Raw genomic sequence first — 24,072 nt, 5'->3', positions numbered from 1 at the left:
TTCAGTGATGAATGAAGTAATTATTGTATATGTAGCTTGTAAAGCACCAAAGCACTTCCTTTAGTACAATAAATGTAAGAGTATTATTTTGATGATCCAGTATGTTCCAGCATAAGCAAAGAACATCTGTATGAAAATATAGAAAGTTAAAAGTGGCACTGCCAGATGTGCTTAGTTTTTAGTCATTTAACTATTAAATTTTGGAATTTACTATCTGATGCTTGATAATTTTTCTTTCCCCGTTGGTGTTTTCCTTCAAACAACAACTTCTTCCACAATCCTGTGTTTGCATGTGTGCCCTAAAAGAAACATGGGTTTTCCCATTTATTCTCTTGAGGTTCTCATTATCATGATTGATCTTTTTCTATAATGGCAGAGCTTTAGTAGTATCAACAAGTTTTTGTTAGGCTTTGTCTATACTGTAACTTCGTTGGCAAAACTTTTGTCATTCAGGGGTCTTAAAAAACACACACACACCTGAGTGACAAAAGTTTTACTGATGAAAAGCATTGGTGTGAACAGAAGCTGCTGCCACTCGTGGGGGGTGGAAGTTTTTTGTCGGCAGGAGAGCTTTCTCCTGCCAATAAACAGCAGCTACACTGTGCAGCTTTTAGCAGCACAGCTGTAGCAGCACAGCCTTATCGCTGAAAGCCGTGTGGTGTAGACAAAGCCTTAGTTAATATGTGATTGCTGTTTATATGTCTCTGAAAAAGCAAAGAAAAAATATTTCAGGGTAACTCAGAAACAATGACTGCAATGGTTTTTATTTTATTCAATTCTCAATTACAGTGATGGATAAAACAAGTATTGTAATCATGAATAATAAAGGGATTTTAAAATCTGAGGATAATTCTTACTCAGATGCTTGCAATTGTGAGGGCCCAAGTGATTTGAGAGTTTCCATTTAAACCTTTGTCCCATTGTGGGTATCCGAAAAGTCAACACCATGTTAGCATCATTAGATTCTGTCCACTGCACCCAGTGTTTTCATTTCCATATCTGTTATCTCTGCTGTTGTATATTGTTGGGAGAAAGAATTTTCTTTTTTTGGATACACACGGATTTCATCAGAGGAAGGGGATAATTTAGCTCCTTTGTTGTCAGCTCTGACCAGTAAGGTGGGGATTACAGTGGGGCTGACTTTGCACAGCTTGTCAGGCTTTGCTGAGTCACGTGGACAACATGGCTAAAAGCAGAGATATAATGTTTAATATTGATCAGAGAGAATGCATCATGCTGTCCTTTCTCCTGTGTGCATGGAGTGGAAGAGGAGAAAATGTCCCTTAACTTCAGCCATTCCCAAGTGTTATGAGGGAGAAGGGTGGAATGCCCCTTCCGTACTAACACATCCCTAGGTGTCTCAAATACAATTATTGTACTTCATTGTTTCAAAGAGAATACCAATTCTCTCTTGCACCAGACAATTCCCCCTCAACCCCCCGCTTTCCCTGGCCCACCGCCCTCAATTCAAGCACTAAATACAGAAATTAGCAGAAAAGCAGGAAATTGGCTGGGACATTGATCTTAGTCTTTCACATTATCTTGAGAAACAGAGATTTATTATACAGGCCTTTGAAATTAGATCTTTTCCAAAATATTAATAGAATGTCCATGCAGCTGGTACACTTCTTTACAACTACACCATAATAATCAGACCTTACATTTATATAGCATCACAAAGGATCCTAAGTAGGAATCACTTTTTACATGCTACTTTTACATGCTACAATACTTCCCTTTGGCTTGGTTTGTGATACTGGTTACAGGCACTGATGCCCCACCTCTGCCAAAAGACACACCAACCCTTTGATGCAGCAAATGGCTTCTCTTAGCCCCTCTAGTTCCCAGCTAGATAAACTCCAGACCATGTAAACCATCAAGTCTCAGGAAAACCACGTGCTGCAGAAAATTGTATTAGTGAATCAGTAGGTCATTTTCTTTTGTGTTAATGCCGCACAAATGCTCCAGCATTATGCTAGGAAGCACAAAGATGCTCACCATTTTTGTAAATAAAGAATTGCATGGCACTATTTTGTATAATAACAAATGTTTAAAGTCATGTTCTGGCCAATTCTAAATAATTCTTTCTCATTCCAACTGGCTATGGTATTATTTTTCATGTTCTCTTATAAACTGTAGTGTAATGTTTCCATGTACTGTTAATTGGCTACTGAATTCCACCCTAGACTTGGCTGCATTTAAGTACCATGTAAAAAGTGATTCCTATTTGGGATCCTTTGCGATACTATATAAATGTAAGGTATGATTATTATGGTGTAGTTGTCTCATGGAAAAGAAGATCAGTAGAGTTTTAAGTCTTTTTTTCCATATCTATAAATGAGGAACATAGTAGATTGCCAAGCAGGAGCTCCATTGGGTAACTCACTGTTCCTGTGTGTTAATCTATCACTGTATCTTTCCATTTACAGGCCTGCCCGCAATGTGTTTAACTGCCTATTTAAATAAACTATTGCCAGGTCTTGCAGTTTTATTGCAAGTCTTGCAATATTTGTTGTTTTCTGGAATCTCGTCCTCCTGAAATCATATGATTATGAGCTGAATCTGAGCTTTCATTTTTAAAAATAAAAGTTTCTAGACTTCCTGGATGCAGAGAAAAGCTTGGCAATGTGTACTCTAAAGGCTCAAAAGCCAGAAGGCAAATAAAAAAAATATTATATTTTTAAGTCAGCCTCATGATTTTTTGGGGCTTGACTGAGGATTTTTGAAGTATTGGGGTTGGCAAAACTGTAATATGAATACATATCAGGAATAATTTATAAAGCTTCTCCGTACAAAGTATCTTATCAGTGAAAGAACATAAACTAAGGCAGAATCTAAAAAGCGTGCAGTGGTTCACATTAATACAGAGAAGCTTTGAAATTGTGCAATGAATTTTACAAGCCCCTGGACTACTGTCAATATAAGAATTATACTCTTTATTTAAAAATATTTCTTTGAGTTACTTATGACGCATGGGATTATTAAGATGGATAATTTTAAATATCAAGGTTAGTTTTTACAATGTAATGTATTCTCTCTTTAACTCAGCTTGGATTGTGAAACTAGACTGTTTAATTTCACTTTGGGTCTAGTCATTTTCACTCTCTGATTCTCATCCAGTAGCATGATTGGGTTTGGCTCTCCAGCACTGTGTAGGGAATGTTGAAATCCAAAAATAATTTTTTCATCAAAATGTTTTACACTGAGATCACATTACTTGCAGTCATATTAGGTTTTTCATACTGTTTCCCCCCTAAAACTCATCTGCAGTTTTCCTTTAATATTACTATACAGAAAAAAACGATATTAAAAGAACATAAAGGTTGCAAAATCAAGCACTCAGAAGTTAGAAGATGCCAGAATTAAGGTTGTGCGTGCAACCTTAATTTGGCTCCCTTGTGTGTATGCATTATGATGATATAGTCATTAATTACATGATCACATACTATTTTTTCCAGCTGACCCAGCTTCATTCAGTGCACACAATGGAGGATGATCACCTAATGAACAACTTTTGTTTGTTTGTTTTTTCCTTATTCAGTATATGGCCCCAGGCCGTACTGCACGCTATTCAAACCCTGCTCCGAATACAAAATGATTAATTTCTTCATGGGCTTTTTAGGGGTGCTCATTGCTATTGTATCTGAGTTTTTCACAAATAATGAATTTATTTTCACAATACTTATGAGATAAAGGGGTATTATTATCCTCATTTTACGGAGGGGAACTGAGGCATATTGAGATGAAGTTCAAAGGTATACACTAATTCTGGGTGCCCAATTTGATATGCCTCTTGTCAGTTCCAGAGTTAACTGTACTCCTGGTCCCCTCTGTGATTTGCTCAAGGGCATCCCAGCCATCACCTCTCTGTGGGTCAGAACCCACGTCCCTCTCCCTCCAGGCTGAGGATTTAGTCTTGCAGTCCCCCTGCCCATTTATTGTGCTCATCCCATTATGGATCTTGGGTAGCAAATAGAATACACCTGGAACAGATCTGTACAGACACATGCCTAGAACCCTGACCAGGTGTATTCTATTTGCTACCCAAGATCCATAAACCTGGAAATCCTGGACGCCCCATCATCTCAAGCATTGGCACCCTAACAGCAGGATTGTCTGGCTATGTGGACTCTCTCCTCAGGCCCTACGCTACCAGCACTCCCAGCTATCTTCGAGACACCACTGACTTCCTGAGGAAACTAGAATCCATCGGTGATCTTCCAGAAATCACCATCCTGGCCACTATGGATGTAGAAGCCCTCTACACCAACATTCCACACAAAGATGGACTACAAGCCATCAGGAATAGTATCCCCGATAATATCACGGCAAACCTGGTGGCTGACCTGTGTGACTTTGTCCTCACCCACAACTATTTCACATTTGGGGACAATATATATCTTCAAGTCAGCGGCACTGCTATGGGTACCCGCATGGCCCCACAGTATGCCAACATTTTTATGGCTGACTTAGAACAACGCTTCCTTAGCTCTCGTCCCCTAACGCCCCTACTCTACTTGCGCTACATTGATGACATATTCATCATCTGGATCCATGGAAAAGAAGCCGTCGAGGAATTCCACCATGATTTTAACAATTTCTATCCCACCATCAACCTCAGCCTAGACTAACCCACACAAGCGGTCCATTTCCTAGACACTACTATGCTAATAAGCGATGGTCACATAAACACCACCCTATACCAGAAACCTACTGACCGCTATACTTACCTACATGCCTCCAGTTTCCATCCAGGACACACCACAAGATCCATTGTCTACAGCCAAGCTCTCAGATACAACCGCATTTGCTCCAATCCCTCAGACAGAGATAAACACCTACAAGATCTCGATCAAGCATTCTTAAAACTACAATACCCACCTGCTGAGTGAAAAAAGAGATTGATAGAGCCAGAAGAGTACCCAGAAGTCACCTACTACAGGACAGGCCCAACAAAGAAAATAACAGAACACCACTAGCCGTCACCTTCAGCCCCCAACTAAAACCTCTTCATGGCATCATCAAAGATCTACAACCTATCCTGAAAGATGATCCCTCACTTTCACAGATATTGGGAGACAGGCCAGTCCTCGCTTATAGACAGCCTCCCAACCTGAAGCAAATACTCACCAGCAACCGCACACCATACAACATAAACACTAACCCAGGAACCTATTCTTGCAACAAAGCCCGATGCCAAATCTGTCCACATATCTATTCAAGTGACACTATCATAGGACCTAATCACATCAGCCATGCCATCAGGGGCTTGTTCACTGCACATCTACCAATATGATATATGCCATCATGTACCAGCAATGCCCCTCTGCCATATACATTGACCAAACTGGACAATCTCTACGCAAAAGAATAAATGGACACAAATCTGACATCAGGAATCATAACATTCAAAAACCAGTGGGAGAACACTTCATCCTCTCTAACCACTCAGTGACAGACTTGAAGGTGGCAATTTTGCAACAAAAAAACTTCAAAAACAGACTCCAAAGAGAGACTACTGAACTTGAATTAATATGCAAATTAGATACAATTAACTTAGGTTTAAACAGAGATTGGGAATGGTTGGGTCATTTCACTAATTGAATCTATTTCCCCATGTTAAGTTATCCTCACACCTTCTATGGATCATCTCGATTATCACTTCAAAAGTTTTTTTTTCTCCTGCAGATGATAGCTCATCTCAATTGATTGGCCTCTTACAGTTGGCATGGCTACTTCCACCTTGTCATGTTCTCTGTATGTATAAATATCTTCTTTCTGTGTGTTCCATTCTATGCATCCAATGAAGTAGTCTGTAGCCCACGAAAGCTTATGCTGAAATAAATTTGTTAGTCTCTAAGGTGCCACAAGTACTCCTGTTCTTTTATCGAGACCCTGGTATTTCTCCAGTCCTTCAACTCTTCCAGCAGGGTTTTTCCATTTTAGTAACAGTCTTATGTTAATCTGCGGATCAACAGAGGGTCCCTAAATCAGCTCAGCCTCCACCTTTATACCAAAAGCCCATTCTTCTTCGAGTGATTACACTGCTCTACAGCCAAAATGCTTCTGAAATAAATGTAGTCAAACGTTACTAATTCTGGGTCACTGAGAACGAAAATGATGCTTAAAATTGTTGATTGGCTCTAGTTTTCAAGATATGCTATTGGGTCAGTATATACGACCCTTGACTTGGGAATGGTGGAGGATAAGTGAGTTATAAAGGGAAGGGATCTCAGTTTAAACCAGAAATGACTAAAATACATCTTTGACTGGATCTATGAATAAATCTATGACTGGGTTTGGACAGTACTTGCTTTTTAGGCAAAACAATGAATGATGCAATCTGAAGCTGGCATTGCGTCATACATGATATGAATTGCGTCATGTTATTCCTAGAAGTCATGGATGATGCAATCATAACGAAGCTTACATCACTCTGCTGAACAAATTGCCCTATATCAGCTCTAGAAATCATACAGTGTCGTGCTCTCTTACTTGTCAGTGTTTGATTTTGCAAAGGGACACATTTCTATTTAGCCCCAAAGTGAGCAGAGATGCCTCGTACTTGTGTGAACAGTGCAGATAACTTCTGCTATGTTTGTGGTGATTTTTGCATCACAAAAGCGCAGTATAACCACTATGGTTAAGAAGGCCTATCACCTTTATTTTGGCTGCAAAATTGGAGATCAGGACAAGAGATGGGCCCCACACATATGCTGCAACGCTTGTGCAACAAATCTTTGCCAGTGGTTGAAGAGGAAAAGAAGATCTATGCCTTTTGCAGTGCCAATGATTTGGAGAGAGCCAACAGATCATACCAGCAATTATTACTTCTGCATGGTGCCTCCAGTTGGGAAAGGTGTGTCAAAGAAGAAAAAGTGGACTGTGCATTATCCAAACATTCCATCAGCTATACGCCCAGTACCCCACGGAAAAGGACTGCCGGTTCCCGATGCACCAGAATCATTCTCACTTGAGTCAGACGAGGAAGAGGATGAAACTACTGGTCCTGAACCATCAATGTCACAGGACCCACATTTTCTCCCATCCTCCTCCTCTGAACCACACTTCATAACACAAGGTGAACTGAATGACCTTGTCAGGGATTTGGAACTACCCAAGAGTAAGGCAGAGCTGTTGGGCTCCAGACTACAGCAGTGGAATCTCCTGGCAGGTGATGTTAGGGTTTCCATGTTCCGTGACCGTCAAAAGGATCTTGTCCCATTCTTTTTCATGGAAGGAGATCTTGTAGCCTGCAACATCATCGATGGTGTGATGGAAGCCCTCAAAATCGCTCACGATCCAGATGAGTGGAGACTGTTCATTGATTCATCGAAGACGAGTCTTAAAGCTGTTTTACTGCATAATGGTAATGTTTTGCCATCAATTCCAGTTGGTCATGCAGTCCATATGAAGGAAACCTATGACAACATGAAACAACTTTTGAGGTGCATAAACTATGACCAACATCAGTGGCAGCTTTGTGGCGATTTGAAGGTTGTTGCTCTCTTGCTTGGTCTGCAGACTGGATACACAAAGTACTGCTGTTTTCTCTGCAAATGGGATAGTCGTTCAAGAGATTCCCACTACATCAAGAAAGATTGGCCACTCCGACAGTCTTTGGAGCCTGGGAGGAAAAGTGTTCAGCATCCACCACTTGTTGAATCAAGGAAGATTTTGTTACCACCCTTATACAACAAGCTGGGTCTGATGAAGAACTTTGTCAAGGCCATTGACAAAACACAAGCAGCTTTCAAGTACCTCCGTGGAAAATTTCCAAGGTTAAGTGAAGCTAAGTAAAGGAAGGTGTCTTTGTTGGTCCTCAGATTCGTGAACTTCTTCGAGATGATGCATTTGACCATGCACTGCGTGGCAAGGAAAAGACGGCATGGAAAGCCTTCCAGTTAGTGGCAATAAATTTTCTCGGAAACAACAAGGCAGACAACTACAGGTTGTTGGTGGAAAACCTCCTCAAGGCATACGAAAGCCTTGGTTGCAACATGTCACTAAAGATACATTTTTTGCACTCTCATCTAGATTTTTTTCCACCGAACTGCGGAGCAGTGAGTGACGAGCACGGCGAGCGATTTCACCAGGACATTGCAACAATGGAGAAACGCTATCAGGGCAAATGGAGCCCATCAATGCTTGCAGACTATTGCTGGACAGTGACAAGAGATGCTCCATTTAATGAATACAAGAGACAAGCCAAGAAGCGCCGAGTAGACACTGAATAGGACTAAACTATGTACGTAATAGTTTTTTGCCTTTTGTTTCATAATAAAATTTATTTATATAACCCTTTTGCTGATTTTTAAAGTGTTACATAAACAGGACAGGTGAAATATTATCATGTAAAGCAACCATAAACACATGAAAAGACCTAGGTTTACAATTTATAATTAAAACTCTACTATCTACACAATATAGATAGACATAAAATGTAAAAACTTAAATATCTTAGAAACAGTAGCCAATCAGTTGTTTTAATTGTCATATTTGAATTCAGCACATCAAAATACATAATAAATAGCACATTTTATCTCTGAAGCAGACGACTTCTCAAAAATTGTAGACCAAAGTTACACATCTATTCCACATTAAATGCATGCATACTTTGTGCACTGAAGCCATAGTGGGGCAGTGAATTCACTCTGATCCTCCTTGCACCCCCAGCCAAGGTTATAAAGAGGGAGTCCCTTTCAGTTCTTCTCATCACCCATGGTTGGTAGTTGGAGCCTCACATGTGCTCTTGCTCAAATAGTTTTTACCTCTATCAAGAATTATTTTTCCAGTTGTGTATAGTTAGTTAGTTGTATATAATTGTTAGTTAGCTAGTAGTACTATTGTTGTCCCATTTAGAATAATTTACTTAAAATTTGTCTTGGTTTCTGTTCTGAGCAGTCGCTTGGTACCAGGGCTTCAACATGCTGAAGTCACCCAGTTTTAAGCACCTATTCCATCTTCAGAGTAACAATGCCTGTTAGCAGCCCTCATTCCTAGTTCTTAAAGTGTCTGGGAGAGAGAAAAGTCCCAGATGTGAGATCCTTCAAAAATAGGACTGAAAAATCTAGAGAGGTGAGGCTGTGGGACTTTCTTATAGAGTGTGCTTTGAGACCTGCCCCTGAACTTGGAAGGTTGGCGCAGAGCAATACAGATAAAACTCCAGCTTGGCCATCGAGAGCTAAAAAGAGCTCCTCTTACAGCAAGAAGGTCTCAGACCATTGTCAACCCTTATCAAAGCCCTTTCAGAATTGCTTGGTACCAAAGATAGAGCTTGAGCCCTGGATTGAAGTTCCCTGGTACCATCAAATCTGGTACTGTCAACAAAACCACTGAGACTGATGTCATCTACTGTTCTGGGCTGGGAATCTGCCTCCACCTCGGTACCACCACACATTGAGGGTCAGTAACCATTGTCAGTACCAACGATGCCAGAAGCATGTGTTGCAGCTAAAGATCTCCTGTGCTTGTCAGTGTCAGATTCTCCACTCTTCCAGATGTATGATATGCAGGGTTCCACACTGGTCCTACCCGTGAGACATACATTGCACTGGACACAATACGACCTTTGGTACAATTGGCCCTGGCAGTATTTACCTTGGCACCGTCAATGAAGAGATCACCGGTATCACCTCATTCAAGGCACCTGGTACCTATTGGCTGCAAGCCTCCAGTCCCTCCATCAGTAGTGGCTCTCTGTCTCCTGCAATTCCCCTGGATACCATACCATCATGGCTGATGAATTATTCCTTCTTATCTTTGTAATCTAGAGGTTTTATCTTATGCCTCACCTTCAAAGTCTAGAAGGTCTCAAGTCTCTCACCCTCTTTCTTTGGGGACATCCTCTCAAACTTGCCATGAAAATGGGTACAGAACCAGGTCAAGAGAGAGAACTCAATGGAGTCAGCATAATTGGGCCCCAATGCCGAATCCGTTCCTGCAGTGCCTTATTGGAATTCCTGGGGCATCCCTCCTGCCTTTAAGTCACTTCCCCCAATCCTCTGAGATTCAGATCACTTTGTAGGGACACAGTTTTACCTCGTACCAATCCAATGAATATCATGCATCCTCCTCTCCTCCCCCTCCACCGTGCACCAGGCTCACCAGAACAACCCTCCCACACCGCTCGTGGCTGTGGCTGAGTGCCCGAGCTCTGCACCACATGGGGGGGAGGGTGTCAGTTCTGAAGGCAGTGCTGCCCGCCAGCAGCAAATTTCTCCGGTGCTGCTGGTGGCAGTGCTGCCTTCAGCTGACCCCCGAGCAGCAGCTGCCACTCTCCACTCTGCCTTGCAGCGGGGCTAAACACCCAGTTTTGGTGAAAAAGTAGGAACGGCTGGGGCAGAGCTGAAAAAGGGGACTTCTCCTGGCCAAAACGGGACGTATGGTCATCCTAAACCAGGGCCATATAAAATCAACATCCAAACATAGGGACACTAAAAAACTTGATTTAGTTGGGGGAAAGGTGTAGCCAACATCTGGGTTACAATTTTGTATAGGTAATCACCAAGTATTATTGGCTAGGTACATACACAGTCCCAGTCTCCACTACTCAGACTTCTCATCCCAGTCCCAGTCTCTTTGCCCAAGCAGTCACAGTTCTCCTCACCCTGATTTGTTTGTTCCCATTCTCCTTCTCCAGCTAGTTTCAGACCTCCATGGCTCTCATATGAGAGGTCTGAGACTAGCTGTCTCTCCCTTCCCTACAGCTTCCAATCAATCCTCAGTACTGCTATTTCTTCTCACCCACACACCCACCCCGGCTTCACCACTGGATTCTAGTCCCAGTATCAGGACATCCCCTCCTCAGTGTGTCTCCTTTTTTGCAACAATTTGCTATCCTCTTCATGCAGCTGAAGATAGCCTGTAGCTCAGTGCATATCTGTCAAGTGTGCCTCGTTGAGGGATATCACTCATTTATCCCCAAAACGACCAAGAATCCATAGAAATTTAGTATGCTTCAGAGTTGCCAACTATCAAAGTATTTTTGTGATCCTGCAATTTTGGAGCACTTTTATTTGCATTGCATGGTCTCACTGGAACTTATGGGCAGCTCAGGACTTCAGGCTAAGCTGGACTTGATGTCCAGATCTGGCTTCACCAGATAGAAGCCACACTTGGCAACCTAAACTTTAAGCTTTGGGCTGCTGTTCCATTTGTCACCAATAGATGCCACTGCAGTTCTTGCTGACTGCTGCTTTAGTCTGTTTTTGAACTTGTGAGGTTGGTAGTGTTGGTCATCTCACTTTTATTGTTGAAATTATTTAGATCAGAATTCAAGAATCATGAAATTGAGGTTGTAGAAAGAGTTATGTGCACGAAAGGAATGAGTCCACAACAATTTAAATTTCCTGCGTGATGTGGAATTGTGTTATACATTGTATCCCACCTAGGCCTTGCCAGGTGGAGATGTATGGCTTATTGTTTGGAAGCCCTCTAAAATCTGCTGCTGTGGCATGCAAAGCCAGACACAGTATTTATTAAATTCAGCGCTTCATATTTGTAGTGTAGTGCTAGGATACCTGGAAATCTTCTTTCCTAATAGTTAGGATAGATACTGCATAGAAGATAAATACAGAGAATTCTGTTGTAAAGATCCAGCTTTAACCAAAATGTAGCGGTTGCTGCTGCATCAACTTTCTTTCTTTCTTTCTTTCTTTCTTTCTTTCTTGACACTCAGTGAGTGTATTGAAACAAAAACTTCTGGCTCCACACATGGCATGAAATTTAAATAGTTGCATAAACTAGCAGTAATATGATTGAACTGTCCAATTTGCATATTTTTCACATGCGCTTTCCAAACCACATGCAAGGGCATGTCCCTTGCAGAGCAGCGTAAATCGCAGTTTTTTCATCTGCATCAGTTCAAACCCTGCCTCTCCCCCACCCCTCCATGCCTCATGGGTCTGTTCACCCTTGAGGATCTGCAGTAGGGTTCCCTTCTCCCCCTTCCAGGCTGGAGAGGCATCTCCAATGGCTCTCTGCCCTCTCTGCCCCTTCCCAGGCTGGGTGCTTCAGGGGCACTGTCTTGGCCCAATTGGTTGTAGGAGGGAATGGGGAAAGGAGGGAACAGTCTCTCTCTGAGCTTCAGGGCTCTTTAGCTCCCTCATCCCCTCTCTTCTCCTGTGAAAATGGCTTTGGGCTGCTCAGGGGGAGGAAGGGGAGGGAAGGAGGAATGGGGAGGGAAGAGAGAGAGAACACACTCTTCCTGTAGCTGTTCTGATTGGTTGTTCTGCCCCAGAGATGGGCAAGTGGCACAGACAACCAATCAGAGGATTTATATTCTCTAGAGCATTGGTTCTCAATCTGTTTACCAATGTGGGCCATATATGCAGCTCTCTGTGTTATGTGAGCTGCATTCACATCATATATATATATATATATATATATATATATAATCAGCTGTGTGGTGGTTGGGCTGCAGGTTGAGAACCACTGCTCAAGGAGGGCTGGATTTTCTCACTCATTGTAAGACTGGCTCCACCTCCACCCAAAATGCTGTCATTCATGAAAAAATGCAAGAGTTGACAATGTTGTAATTTTACATGCACAATGTAAAATCCTTATTGAGGTTGCAGGAACAAACCATCCCGATGTGTAGAAAGAATAGTAAATATGGCAGGCGACCAGCTTGGCTAAACAGTGAAATCCTTGCTGATCTTAAATGCAAAAAAGAGGCTTATAAGAAGTGGAAGATTGGACAAATGACCAGGGAGGAGTATAAAAATATTGCTCAGGCGTGCAGGAGTGAAATCAGGAAGGCCAAATCACACTTGGAGTTGCAGTTAGCAAGAGATGTTAAGAGTAACAAGAAGGGTTTCTTCAGGTATGTTAGCAACAAGAAGAAAATCAAGGAAAGTGTGGGCCCCTTACTGAATGAGGGAGGCAACCTAGTGACAGAGGATGTGGAAAAAGCTAATGTACTCAATGATTTTTTTGCCTCTGTCTTCACGCACATGGTCAGCTCCCAGATTGCTGCACTGGGCAGTACAGCATGGGGAGAAGGTGACCAACCCTCTGTGGAGAAAGAAGTGGTTCAGGACTATTTAGAAAAACTGGACGTGCACAAGTCCATGGGGCCGGATGCGCTGCATCCGAGGGTGCTAAAAGAGTTGGCGGGTGAGATTGCAGAGCTATTAGCCATTATTTTTGAAAACTCATGGCGATCGGGGGAGGTCCCAGATGACTGGAAAAAGGCTAATGTAGTGCCCATCTTTAAAAAAGGGAAGAAGGAGGATCCGGGGAACTACAGGCCAGTCAGCCTCACCTCAGTCCCTGGAAAAATCATGGAGCAGGTCCTTAAGGAATCAATTATGAAACATTTAGAGGAGAGGAAAGTGATCAGGAACAGTCAGCATGGATTCACGAAGGGGAAGTCGTGCCTGACTAACCTAATTGCCTTCTATGATGAGATAACTGGCTCTGTGGATGAGGGGAAAGCAGTGGATGTGTTATTTCTTGACTTTAGCAAAGCTTTTGATACGGTCTCCCACAGTATTCTTGCCACCAAGTTAAAGAAGTATGGGCTGGATGAATGGACTGTAAGGTGGATAGAAAGCTGGCTAGATCGTCGGGCTCAACGGGTAGTGATCAATGGCTCCATGTCTAGTTGGCAGCCGGTTTCAAGTGGAGTGCCCCAAGGGTCGGTCCTGGGGCCGGTTTTGTTTAATATCTTTATTAATGATCTGGAGGATGGTGTGGACTGCACTCTCAGCAAGTTTGCAGATGACACTAAACTAGGAGGCGTGGTAGATACACTAGAGGGTAGGGATCGGATAAAGAGGGACCTAGACAAATTAGAGGATTGGGCAGAAAAAAACCTGATGAGGTTCAACAAGGACAAGTGCAGAGTCCTGCACTTAGGACGGAAGAATCCCATGCACTGCTACAGACTAGGGACCGAATGGCTAGGTAGCAGTTCTGCTGAAAAGGACCTAGGGGTCACAGTGGACGAGAAGCTGGATATGAGTCAACAGTGTGCTCTTGTTGCCAAGAAGGCTAACGGCATTTTGGGCTGTATAAGTAGGGGCATTGCCAGCAGATCGAGGAACGTGATCGTTCCCCTTTATTCGACATTGGTGAGGCCTCATCTGGAATACTGTGTCCAGTTTTGGGCCCCACACTACAAGAAGGATGTGGAAAAATTGGAAAGAGTCCAGCGGAGGGCAACAAAAATGATTAGGGGTCTGGAGCACATGACTTATGAGGAGAGGCTGAGAGAACTGGGATTGTTTAGTCTCCAGAAGAGAAGAATGAGGGGGGATTTGATAGCAGCCTTCAACTACCTGAAGGGGGGTTCCAAAGAGGATGGAGCTCGGCTGTTCTCAGTGGTGGCAGATGACAGAACAAGGAGCAATGGTCTCAAGTTGCAGTGGGGGAGGTCCAGGTTGGATATCAGGAAAAACTATTTCACTAGGAGGGTGGTGAAACACTGGAATGCGTTACCTAGGGAGGTGGTGGAGTCTCCTTCCTTGGAGGTTTTTAAGGCCCGGCTTGACAAAGCCCTGGCTGGGATGATTTAGCTGGGAATTGGTCCTGCTTTGAGCAGGGGGTTGGACTAGATGACCTCTTGAGGTCCCTTCCAACTCTGATATTCTATGATTCTATGATTCTGTGAATGTAATCTTCATTTTTCATGCCATGCCATTTCCTGTGACAGACTAGGAAGGGAAAAGGGACGAGGAAGGAAATGTTGTCATCTCTTGTTAAACATGCAATTCAGGTTGTCAAGTGGACAAATTGCCACTTGAATCTTTGCAAGATATCTAGTAACCTTAAGCTGTTACTCAGTTCCCTTGGAAGAGATTTCTAAACTGAGCAGTATTGCACCTGAAATATGCTAATACATAAGGCAGTACAGAGACTGTTAGACAAAACACATTTGAACTGCACAGCAAGACTTGTGTTCTCTGTGGGTCAAGTTAGCAATGACATGAAAGGCTCATTCTGAGGCGCTGAAAAGCTACTGTGCCCTTTAATGCTGAACATTTTGACACCTGTCACTAGGAAATTTGTAACCCTGCCAGAAAAATGCAGTACAGCCTCTAAGTGCCATTAAGACAGTGAATTATTTGTATAGGGAGAAAGCCAGGGAAATTCCCTCCCTCATAAATCAGCTATGGTCCTTGGCTCTAAATGTTCAGTAACATTCCAGCAAGAAATATATTTTCCCCTTCCTCCTCTCATTTTCTGTGACTTACTTTTTCATTTGCTAAAAATTTGTAACACCTTATTTTTCCCAGACTGATGCTTAAACATAGGTGTGTGTGTTTGGTTTTTGCTCCCTCCCACCACACCCTAGGATTTTCACTAAAAACTTGTTCAGTTTGCTATATAAAATTGAGAGGTACTCTTATGACTCCTTTGCAACATCTAATAATTGTATTTTTTTTAAATGTTTTACTAAAAAGAAGAGCAAGCAAACTCCTCCCTATGGCAGAGATTCAAGAAAGCATCCCTATTCAGAACAACACGTAAGGGCTGTCCTGACTCAGGACCTACTGCAGTGATTCTTAATGACAGGAACAATTAAAACTACTCACATATTGGTTCACTATGTGCTTCCATTTTGCAGATAGTATCAGGGTGTAGCTGTGTTAGTCTGTACCCACAAAAACAACAAGGAGTCCAGTGGCACCTTAAAGACTAACAGATTTAATTGGGCATAAGCTTTTGTGGCTTTCTGTTAGTCTTTAATGTGCCACTGGTGCATTTACAGTGTGCAGTTTTCACGGTGGCTTCACTTTTGCCCTTTAGCTACCACTCTAACATTTTAGACAACTAAATTGTAAAAGCAAACATCTGTCCAATCTTTTTAATGAAGAATGTTCAGAGCTGGGTAAGTGCTGCAATCAGGCAGTCAATACAATTCACCTACTTTTTTTACTTGAATTGGCTTTTGCTATTTTCATGCCCCTTTTGTCTTTGTTTTCTGCAGACATTCCTGCAAAACAGTTTTACTAGTATGAATGTCTGTAGGAAGTGAATTTTAGGTTCACATGCTTGAGTACTCACTTAGATTTACTTTTTGAAAGCATTTATACCAAGAGTCAATCTTTCAGTCGGAGAAAAGAAACAATACTATATGGCTTATGTGGCCAACCACAACCCAGCTGTGTAGCTGAAATTTTAAGATGTTGCTTATCAAGCCATAGAATAAATGTAATTTTTAAACAACGTAATCTAAAATTATGAGAAATTTCCAATCTCTTCTCAAATATTTAATAAATAGAAAAAAGCAAAACTTGTGGCATAAATTCTTTGCAAATTATTAATTCACTTGCAACAAAGCAGGACCTACAAAGTCTAGCAAAATTATGTAGGAACTTCTGCAAAGAATCCTCATGTAACAAAGCGTGCTGTCAGGAGCTGACTCAACACCCTGTCACTCAGCTCCCCACCAGTTTATATTATTTGAGCACTGATTGAAAGATAGGTGGTTGGCAGAGGTGACCAATTACATGAGACAAGAACAGGAGTACTTGTGGCACCTTAGAGACTAACAAATTTATTTGAGCATAAGCTTTGGTGAGCTACAGCCCACTTCATCAGATGCATAGAATGGAACATATAGTAAGAAGATATATATACGTACAGAGAACATGAAAAAGTGAAAGTAGCCATACCAACTGTAAAAGGCTAATTAATTAAGATGAGCTATTATCAGCAGGAGAAAAAATTTTTTGTCGTGATAATCAAGGTGGCCCATTTTAGATAGTTGACAAGAAGATGTGAGGATACTTAACACGGTGAAATAGATTCAATATGTGTAATGACCCAGCCACTCGTCTCTGTAGCCCACCAAAGCTTATGCTCAAATAAATTTGTTAGTCTCTAAGGTGCCACAAGTACTCCTGTTCTTTTTGCGGATACAGACTAACATGGCTGCTACTCTGAAACCAATTAAATGAGAGAAGATACAGCTGAGAGGCTAGTTGGATGGAAATATCCAGCAGCTAGGACTATATAAGTAAACAGGACGGAAGTGCTGGGAGGAGAGGAAGACAAAAGTAACCAGAACTGGCTGCTGCTACTGTACCCTTCCTCAGAAGCTAGTTGGGAAGCTGGCAATGACTGTAAATGTAATATATAATAAAGCACAGTGGTGGTTAAGAAGACCTGGAGCAGCTGTAGTCAGTGACTGAGGTTGGAAAGGACTCTCAGGATACCTCATGGCACCTCATTATATTGAAATGAAGTCATGAGGAAAATATGCATCTGTTCGTATCTGATGGGATTCTCTAATGCATAAATAAGGACAAATTGTGCCACAAATACGTAACATCACTGCATCTAAATTGCTAGTAGACTGATTTGCACTATGTTGGGGTTGCCTGGTGAAGGACAGGTACCTTCCTGGACTTGCAACTTTTCTCCCTCTTCTCTTGGTTTTGACTAAATGTTCTTTAGCTGAGTTCTGGGAAAAAACCTCTCCTGATAACGCTTCATAGTCCCATAGGTTGTAGTGCGTTCTGGTGATGCTAATGTACTTTGGATTGGGCTACAGATGTACATCTGGGGCATCATTTGTGGCAACGCTCACGATGTTTCTTTACTTTCAGTGTCAAGGAAAACTCCATCCTATGATGTATTCACTGTCTCCACTCATAGATACCTGTGGGTAAAATTTTGAATTTAGGGGCTGATCCTGTAAATATGTACAAACATGAGTGACTACTCATGTGAAAAGAACAGGAGTACTTGTGGCACCTTAGAGACTAACAAATTTATTAGAGCATAAGCTTTCGTGGACTACAGCCCACTTCTTCGGATGCATATAGTTCCCTTGCTCTGCAGGTAATGTCATCGTTGACCACCAACTTACCTACTGCCCCAAACACCTTATCACTTTCTTCTATGACACCACTTACACATGGAACGTCCTTCCTGAGCTGATCCTTAAGGCCACTACCCTCCTTTTTCAAATAGCTCTCAGAACCCACTTTTGACATAAATGCCTACAAATGTAAATGATAGTTAGGAATATCTAATGAATAGATATAGATATAATGCAGGATATGTTTTTTTAAAAAGGAATTGTACATTGTATATAATTACCTGTATATATTTTGATGTATTCATCTCTTCTTCCCTTTATATATCACTTGTTTTCTTAGGGGTAGGTATTCTGCCTAATTTTTTCTGCAAAGAGGTACACTACAGGGCCTCAATCCTGACTTCGGGCATCTAGAGGTATGTGTACACTGCATTGTAAACCCAGGCTTAGACTCAGTTTTGAGCCCAACTCCCCCTACTGTCCACACACAATCTGTCTGGCTTGGGTCAGCAAGCACTCAGGACTCTGGTCCCAGAATCCACCTGGAGGTTGGATCCTGAGTACTGCTGAGACTCACATCCGAGCACTGTCATTTTGCAGTGTGGACACAACTCAAGCCACAGATCCAAGTCAGAAGGTCTGCATAGTGCAATATGGATGCATTAGCACAGTTGTGTAACCCAGGTCCAGCAATTGTAAACCCAGGTTTTTTCAAGCATGGGCTTGGAAACACCAACTCCACAAGCACTGGTCCCACAGACCCAGGATTACAATGCAGTGTAGACATACCCAATGTGGTATTGAAATATAAAAGTAAAATTTATTATATATACCGTATTTTATATTGTATGGTAGAGACGTTGTCTGAGTAAAGGATTGAGAGCCTGATCCGGGCTGATTCTGAGGTTCTGAAACCAACTTCTGCTTTGTCTTTTTGCAAATCACTTATCTCTTTTCCTTTTCCCCCCAATCTTTAAAATGGAGGTGTAGTCTGGGGTGCCAAAGGAATAGATGGTTAAAGTGTGAAGCTCTTTGAAAATGTTAAGTCATCTACATAACTGCTTAGCAATAGCAGTAGTATTCATTTTTTATCTTCCATGCTGATGAGATAGGCTCTAATCTCAAATTCTCTGCTGCAAATCATCACTTCATCTTGGCTTTTTCACTGCTGAGTGCAAAGCAGACTCATGGGGAGAATAAGATTTGAAAATTGCCCTTTAGGTTTGAAATGAATATGATACCATTCTGTCCAGGTTGCTGTACTAACAGTCCTTACATTTTTATATATGAGAATTATTATTGTTTCCCTTTGTTCTTTTCTTATACTGCAATTAAAAAACATAAAATAGAACAAATGGAACTTGGAGTGACCTATTGTTATTTTTAGCTCCTAGTCAAAATAATTTTCTGAAACCATTACTCAAGTTGTACACAAACCAAAGAATTTGAGCAAATAGGCCAGATCCTTATTTGATGGAGCTAAACAATTAAGTTAATGACAGGTTTCAGAATAGCAGCCGTGTTAGTCTGTATCCGCAAAAAGAACAGACGTACTTGTGGCATCTTAGAGACTAACAAATTTATTAGAGAATAAGCTTTCGTGGGCTACTGCCCTCTTCTTCGTTAATGGCGCTAAACAGATTTACGCCAAATGGGGCTCTGGCCCAATCAATGTCTTTATATTACACTTGATCAAATGTGGAATTCTGATTGTCTGCCTTACCTGATGCTGCTTCTGGTCCTGTTTCTTCTGAGCACATCTCACCCCCTGTCCTAATTCAACCCTTGATTAGAATGTGACCACGAGGCATTTTGAAAGCAGGCAAACTGAACTGGCAGGCAGTGGTGACTAGTTATAATTGCCCTTTCATGATGGGGTTTTCCCATGAAAGATGGAACTTGCATACATTTCACCCTGTTTCTCTTTCTTTTCAGACCTGTATGTGGAATCAGAGGAAAAACTCTCATAATTAACCTGCCAGGCAGCAAGAAAGGGTCACAGGTAAGAAGTGTTTATATTGAGTCTACCTTTAGAGCTTGCTGCCATCCTATAAGAAGGACTTCACATTGCTTGACATGGCAGAAAATTAGCTGCCCAACCAATTTTACAAAAATACATGTATATATATGTTAATATAGCCAAAAACAGGATCAAGTGCATTGCTCTCTGCAGCCACAAGACTCTACATTCTGATTCTCAGGGAGAAATAAGAGATCCAGCTCAGTCTTGTGTACGAGGAATTCATTTCTTTCTTACTACCAATTTTGGTCAGGAAAGGGGGAAAAAAAAGGTGTAGGGCAACAGTTTTTAAACTGTTATGAAGATATATATATTCCAAACAATCTCTTCTTTCGTTATTGAATTTCAGAGTTATTACAACTGAAAGAATTTTAAAACTCAAAGTTATTTTTCACCCTTCATGTACTTTGTTTTCTTTTTGCCTTTCACTCAGCTTGGACAGTGAAACTAGCTGGTCAGTTTTCTATTTTAAGTTGTTTTCATTTCGTGATTCTAATACACTACCCCAATTATGTTATATTTTAGAGTTTCCATCACAGCTGTGAAAGATTCACATCAAAATGAGAATTTTACCCCATATTTATTATTGTTTAAGCAAAAATAAAAAATGAGTATTAATAAGCTTGAAGAAGTTTTGACAATTTATAGGTGGGGTAATCCCAAAGAGACAACATTATTTCAACACATTATATTGCCCCTTTTTTAGATTCTAGAGATTGATGTTCCATGTGTTAAACTATGGGGGGATAGAGTGGCATTGTTTTTTTGATAATTTTTATTTACTATTTCCAGTAGACCCACAATGTACTAGGTGTTATCCAAACAAAAAGAAGGCACGATCTCTGCCCTGAGTTACTCACAATGTAAAGACAGGAAAATAAATAGACAAAGGATGATGAAAAGGGGTACAACATATTGAGAAATAGTTATTTTAACAAATACATGCAATATGTACAAGTGATAAAGAACAAGATCTTCTGAAAAATAAAGGAAAAAATATGTAGTGAAATTTCATAAAGGAAGTGTTTTTGTAACCTGATGTGCTTTCTTTGTCTTTCTCTTCCCCCCCTCAATTAATGTAGCTTAAGAAGTCAAGATCTCTTAGATTTCAGCAAAGGTTATTAAGACCCATGATAGAGAGGTATACTTCTGGGATGTAGGAACCTCAAGAATTGAATGAGTTTGTTACAGAGGTATCAAATGAGGATTTACTTTTTCTCATGAATTGTTACGTCCCTTTTAATTTCATTAAAATAACCTTACTAAATATCACTGGAAGGTAAAAAGAGGGTGTGTGGATGTTAACATTCAGAGCTGGAAAACATGCAAGACTGCAATTTCCCTAATAACGGGAGAAGTTAAAATGCCATCATGGTCAAAAAAGTAAACGTGTAAAAATCATTCCTTCTTACTCTGTATATGCTTCCTTCATATTTTATGATTCACAACTGCCAACTTCTTGTGCGAGGAAGTGTTTATTCCTCTTAGCTCTGTAGCACAGCTACAGGAGAAGACCCTGGAGTCTATTTTAATACATTAATCTGGAATTTAGTTAATAAATTATTTAAGCGCTGACAATGTACTTAGCTCTGACCAGGACACCAATATAAAGAGCTGTAAATTTAAGTTTCACTATCAATAGAATGAGCAGCTAAATTCCAAATGCAGAATCTTTATTACTGGTAATGATATGAGACAGAAAAAGTACCCAGCTGGATTTTTAGATCCTGTTCTTTATTTTATATCCCTGACAATTAGACAAAATCATTTTTTTACTTTTAAACTCTGCATATTTATCGTGGAAGAAGAATAAATCATGAAGAGAAAATAAATAGCAGACCTCCCATAGTGTTTTATATTCACTTTTCTGACTATACTGATTGTTACTTTTTGGTAGATAAATGAAAAGAAGTGTGATGTTTCAAAAGATAATTTTTAAAAGAGATTAAACTGTTAGTGCAATAAAATGGCTCTAGTCATCTTTTAAGAGGAGCAATTTGTCTGGTAAACTAGATTGTACCACGGTTGCCAAACCTCCAGGATTGTTCTGGAGTTTCTAGAAATTAAAGATTATGTCGTGATGAAACCCCCAGGAATAGGTCCAACCAAAACTAGCAACCCTAGTTTGCCTTAGCAATATAGTGTGGGAAGAAACAAACACTTGTACCCACAAGAAGCTGTACTTTACCCAGTACTTCTGTGCTGTGGTTGTGAACACTCTAAGTAATGGTTGGCACACTGAATATTCCACTTCGCTTTAGAGAGCACTCAATGTGTTTGATTGAATGCCAAAACCCAGCACATTCTTCTCTGCAGTGATGGTGTATAAGGTCTGGGAGCAAAAGGAAAGATATCAGTGGTGCTGGGATGTACTGTTCAGAAAACTTTTGTACAGTGTGCCTCACAATCAAGATTTGTGGGAGATTTCTCCTACTTTTTGCCTGCCCCATTCCTTTATTTAATATGGCCTCAACAAAAGAAAGAGATATAATCTTTTATAACCTTTATGTTGAAATGTTCTCAGTTAACATTAAGTTGTTAAAGATAAGGATGCAATAAAATCCATCTTAGTTTTCAGGTTCGAGGCGCTAGGTTGGTTGCAGAAAATGTATTTAGTAGAGTACCAAGCAGTGACACTTTGAATGATACAACCAAACTATTAATAAGAAATGATTACTTAAGCAAACAGTCATGCAATTGCCACTTACACTGTACAACAATTACACATGCGCTCAAAGCTTAAATATTGAATTGATGGATGATCAATCCACTGACACCAAATGAAGTATAACCGTATAATCTTAGAACCTAATGGTAACTTTTTGATATTAATTGGAGCTAACTGGCAATTTAGCAAAACTACTCCTTTTATAAGCTATTATAATATTAATTAACATAAAACTGATCTTTCCATAATTGTATTTCGACCACCTTCTTATTGGCTCTTTACATTACACATTATTTCAATTAACATCTGCACCAAAGTCCTTCCCATACTATCAATATAGATAGCATTTTAATAAACATTCACAATTCTCAAAAACACTCATTAAAACCTTGCTTTAAACCACTTATAGCCTAAACATAATGAGCAAAATAACCCTGGGTCATGTTCTTGCTAACTTTTACTTTCCCATTAAATTCTGTTTCCAACTTATCTTTAACTTTCTCACACTAGCAAATTCAATTTTCCATACTCCTCTACACTTAGGCTAACTTAGGCCCAAAACCTAATTTCAACTTATTTGTTAACTTAAACCATTGTATCAGCTACAGAAGGACAGATCACCCTGGGGTACACACTTGATGTAAATTGTCATAGGCCCACTGATGTCATTGGGCCTATGACAATTTATACTAGCAGAGATTCTGCCCACAAGGGTTTTTAATGTTTGCCAGTAAAAGTTTTGAATACTACAAATAATGTGGGATTTAGAACTCTCTTTTGGAACCTATTTGTCAATACTTAAACCAAACAGGGTTTGTTTGGTTGTTTGCTTGCTTCGTTTTCCCTAAAACAGCCTGTTTACTTTTCTAATGTGTTAGTAATTCTTTGTGTACTTCCTCAAAGATTCACTGCTTTTCATTTTCAGTCAGCTTACAACTTCCTGTCCTTGTCCACCACTTATATCATGTTTCACTTTTTGAGGTTTAGAGTTTATTTAAATAAAGAGAGTTGTGTGCTTTGGTATTTCCAAGGCTGTTTTTCAAAAAATAGTAGTTTTGGAGAAACGGTAGCAAGAGTTTTGCACTTAAAGATTATTTTTAGTATATATGTTTAATGTAGTGTATCGCATTAGGTATTCTCACCTAACTTACAGCAGTTACATTGAGTACAGAATTAATTTTCAAAGAATTTAGAAGTAAACCTGTTAATTAACTTGAATTGTAATTCAAATGCATCATTTGAGACTTTTTTTAATCTTTCTGGCAAATTGATTCATGTGTAGAGTCTAGCATCATCTAAAGGATAGACTACTTTTTATTTTGTTAATGTGATCATTTTTTATTTCCTGGCAATATTTATTATAACAATTTTTCCTGGCAACTATTTGTTGTTGAATGGATGCTTCAGATTTGGAGATTTCATTTTAAAAAGATTTGCTTCTGCATTTCTGGTTACAAAGAAAACTTGGAAAATGAGCACCAAATATAACAAATGCAGTGTTGTCTTCTCCCCTCCTTACTCTGCTCCTATGCCTTCCTGCCACATGGCTGCTCTCCTCTGTGGCCATGCCATCACACTGCCAATCAAATACATACCCACACCCACCTA

The 24,072-nt window shown here is 40.4% G+C and overlaps 1 protein-coding gene across 16 annotated transcripts in view; it reads left to right on the top strand.

The window, feature by feature from the left end:
- The window catches only part of GPHN (gephyrin), a 539,113-nt gene that overhangs the window by 323,727 nt on the left and 191,314 nt on the right, over positions 1 to 24,072 (top strand). For all 16 annotated transcript variants that reach the window (XM_034769381.1, XM_034769377.1, XM_034769383.1 and 13 more), the window contains one exon: positions 19,712 to 19,778. In XM_034769381.1, coding sequence (XP_034625272.1) covers positions 19,712 to 19,778 — 67 coding nt within the window. The remainder of the gene's footprint in view (positions 1 to 19,711; positions 19,779 to 24,072) is intronic.

This window comes from Trachemys scripta, chromosome 4 (assembly GCF_013100865.1).
Source record: "Trachemys scripta elegans isolate TJP31775 chromosome 4, CAS_Tse_1.0, whole genome shotgun sequence".
Taxonomy (NCBI): domain Eukaryota; kingdom Metazoa; phylum Chordata; order Testudines; family Emydidae; genus Trachemys; species Trachemys scripta.
Note: the sequence above shows the minus strand (reverse complement) of the source record. Positions and strands in the feature narration are given on the sequence as shown.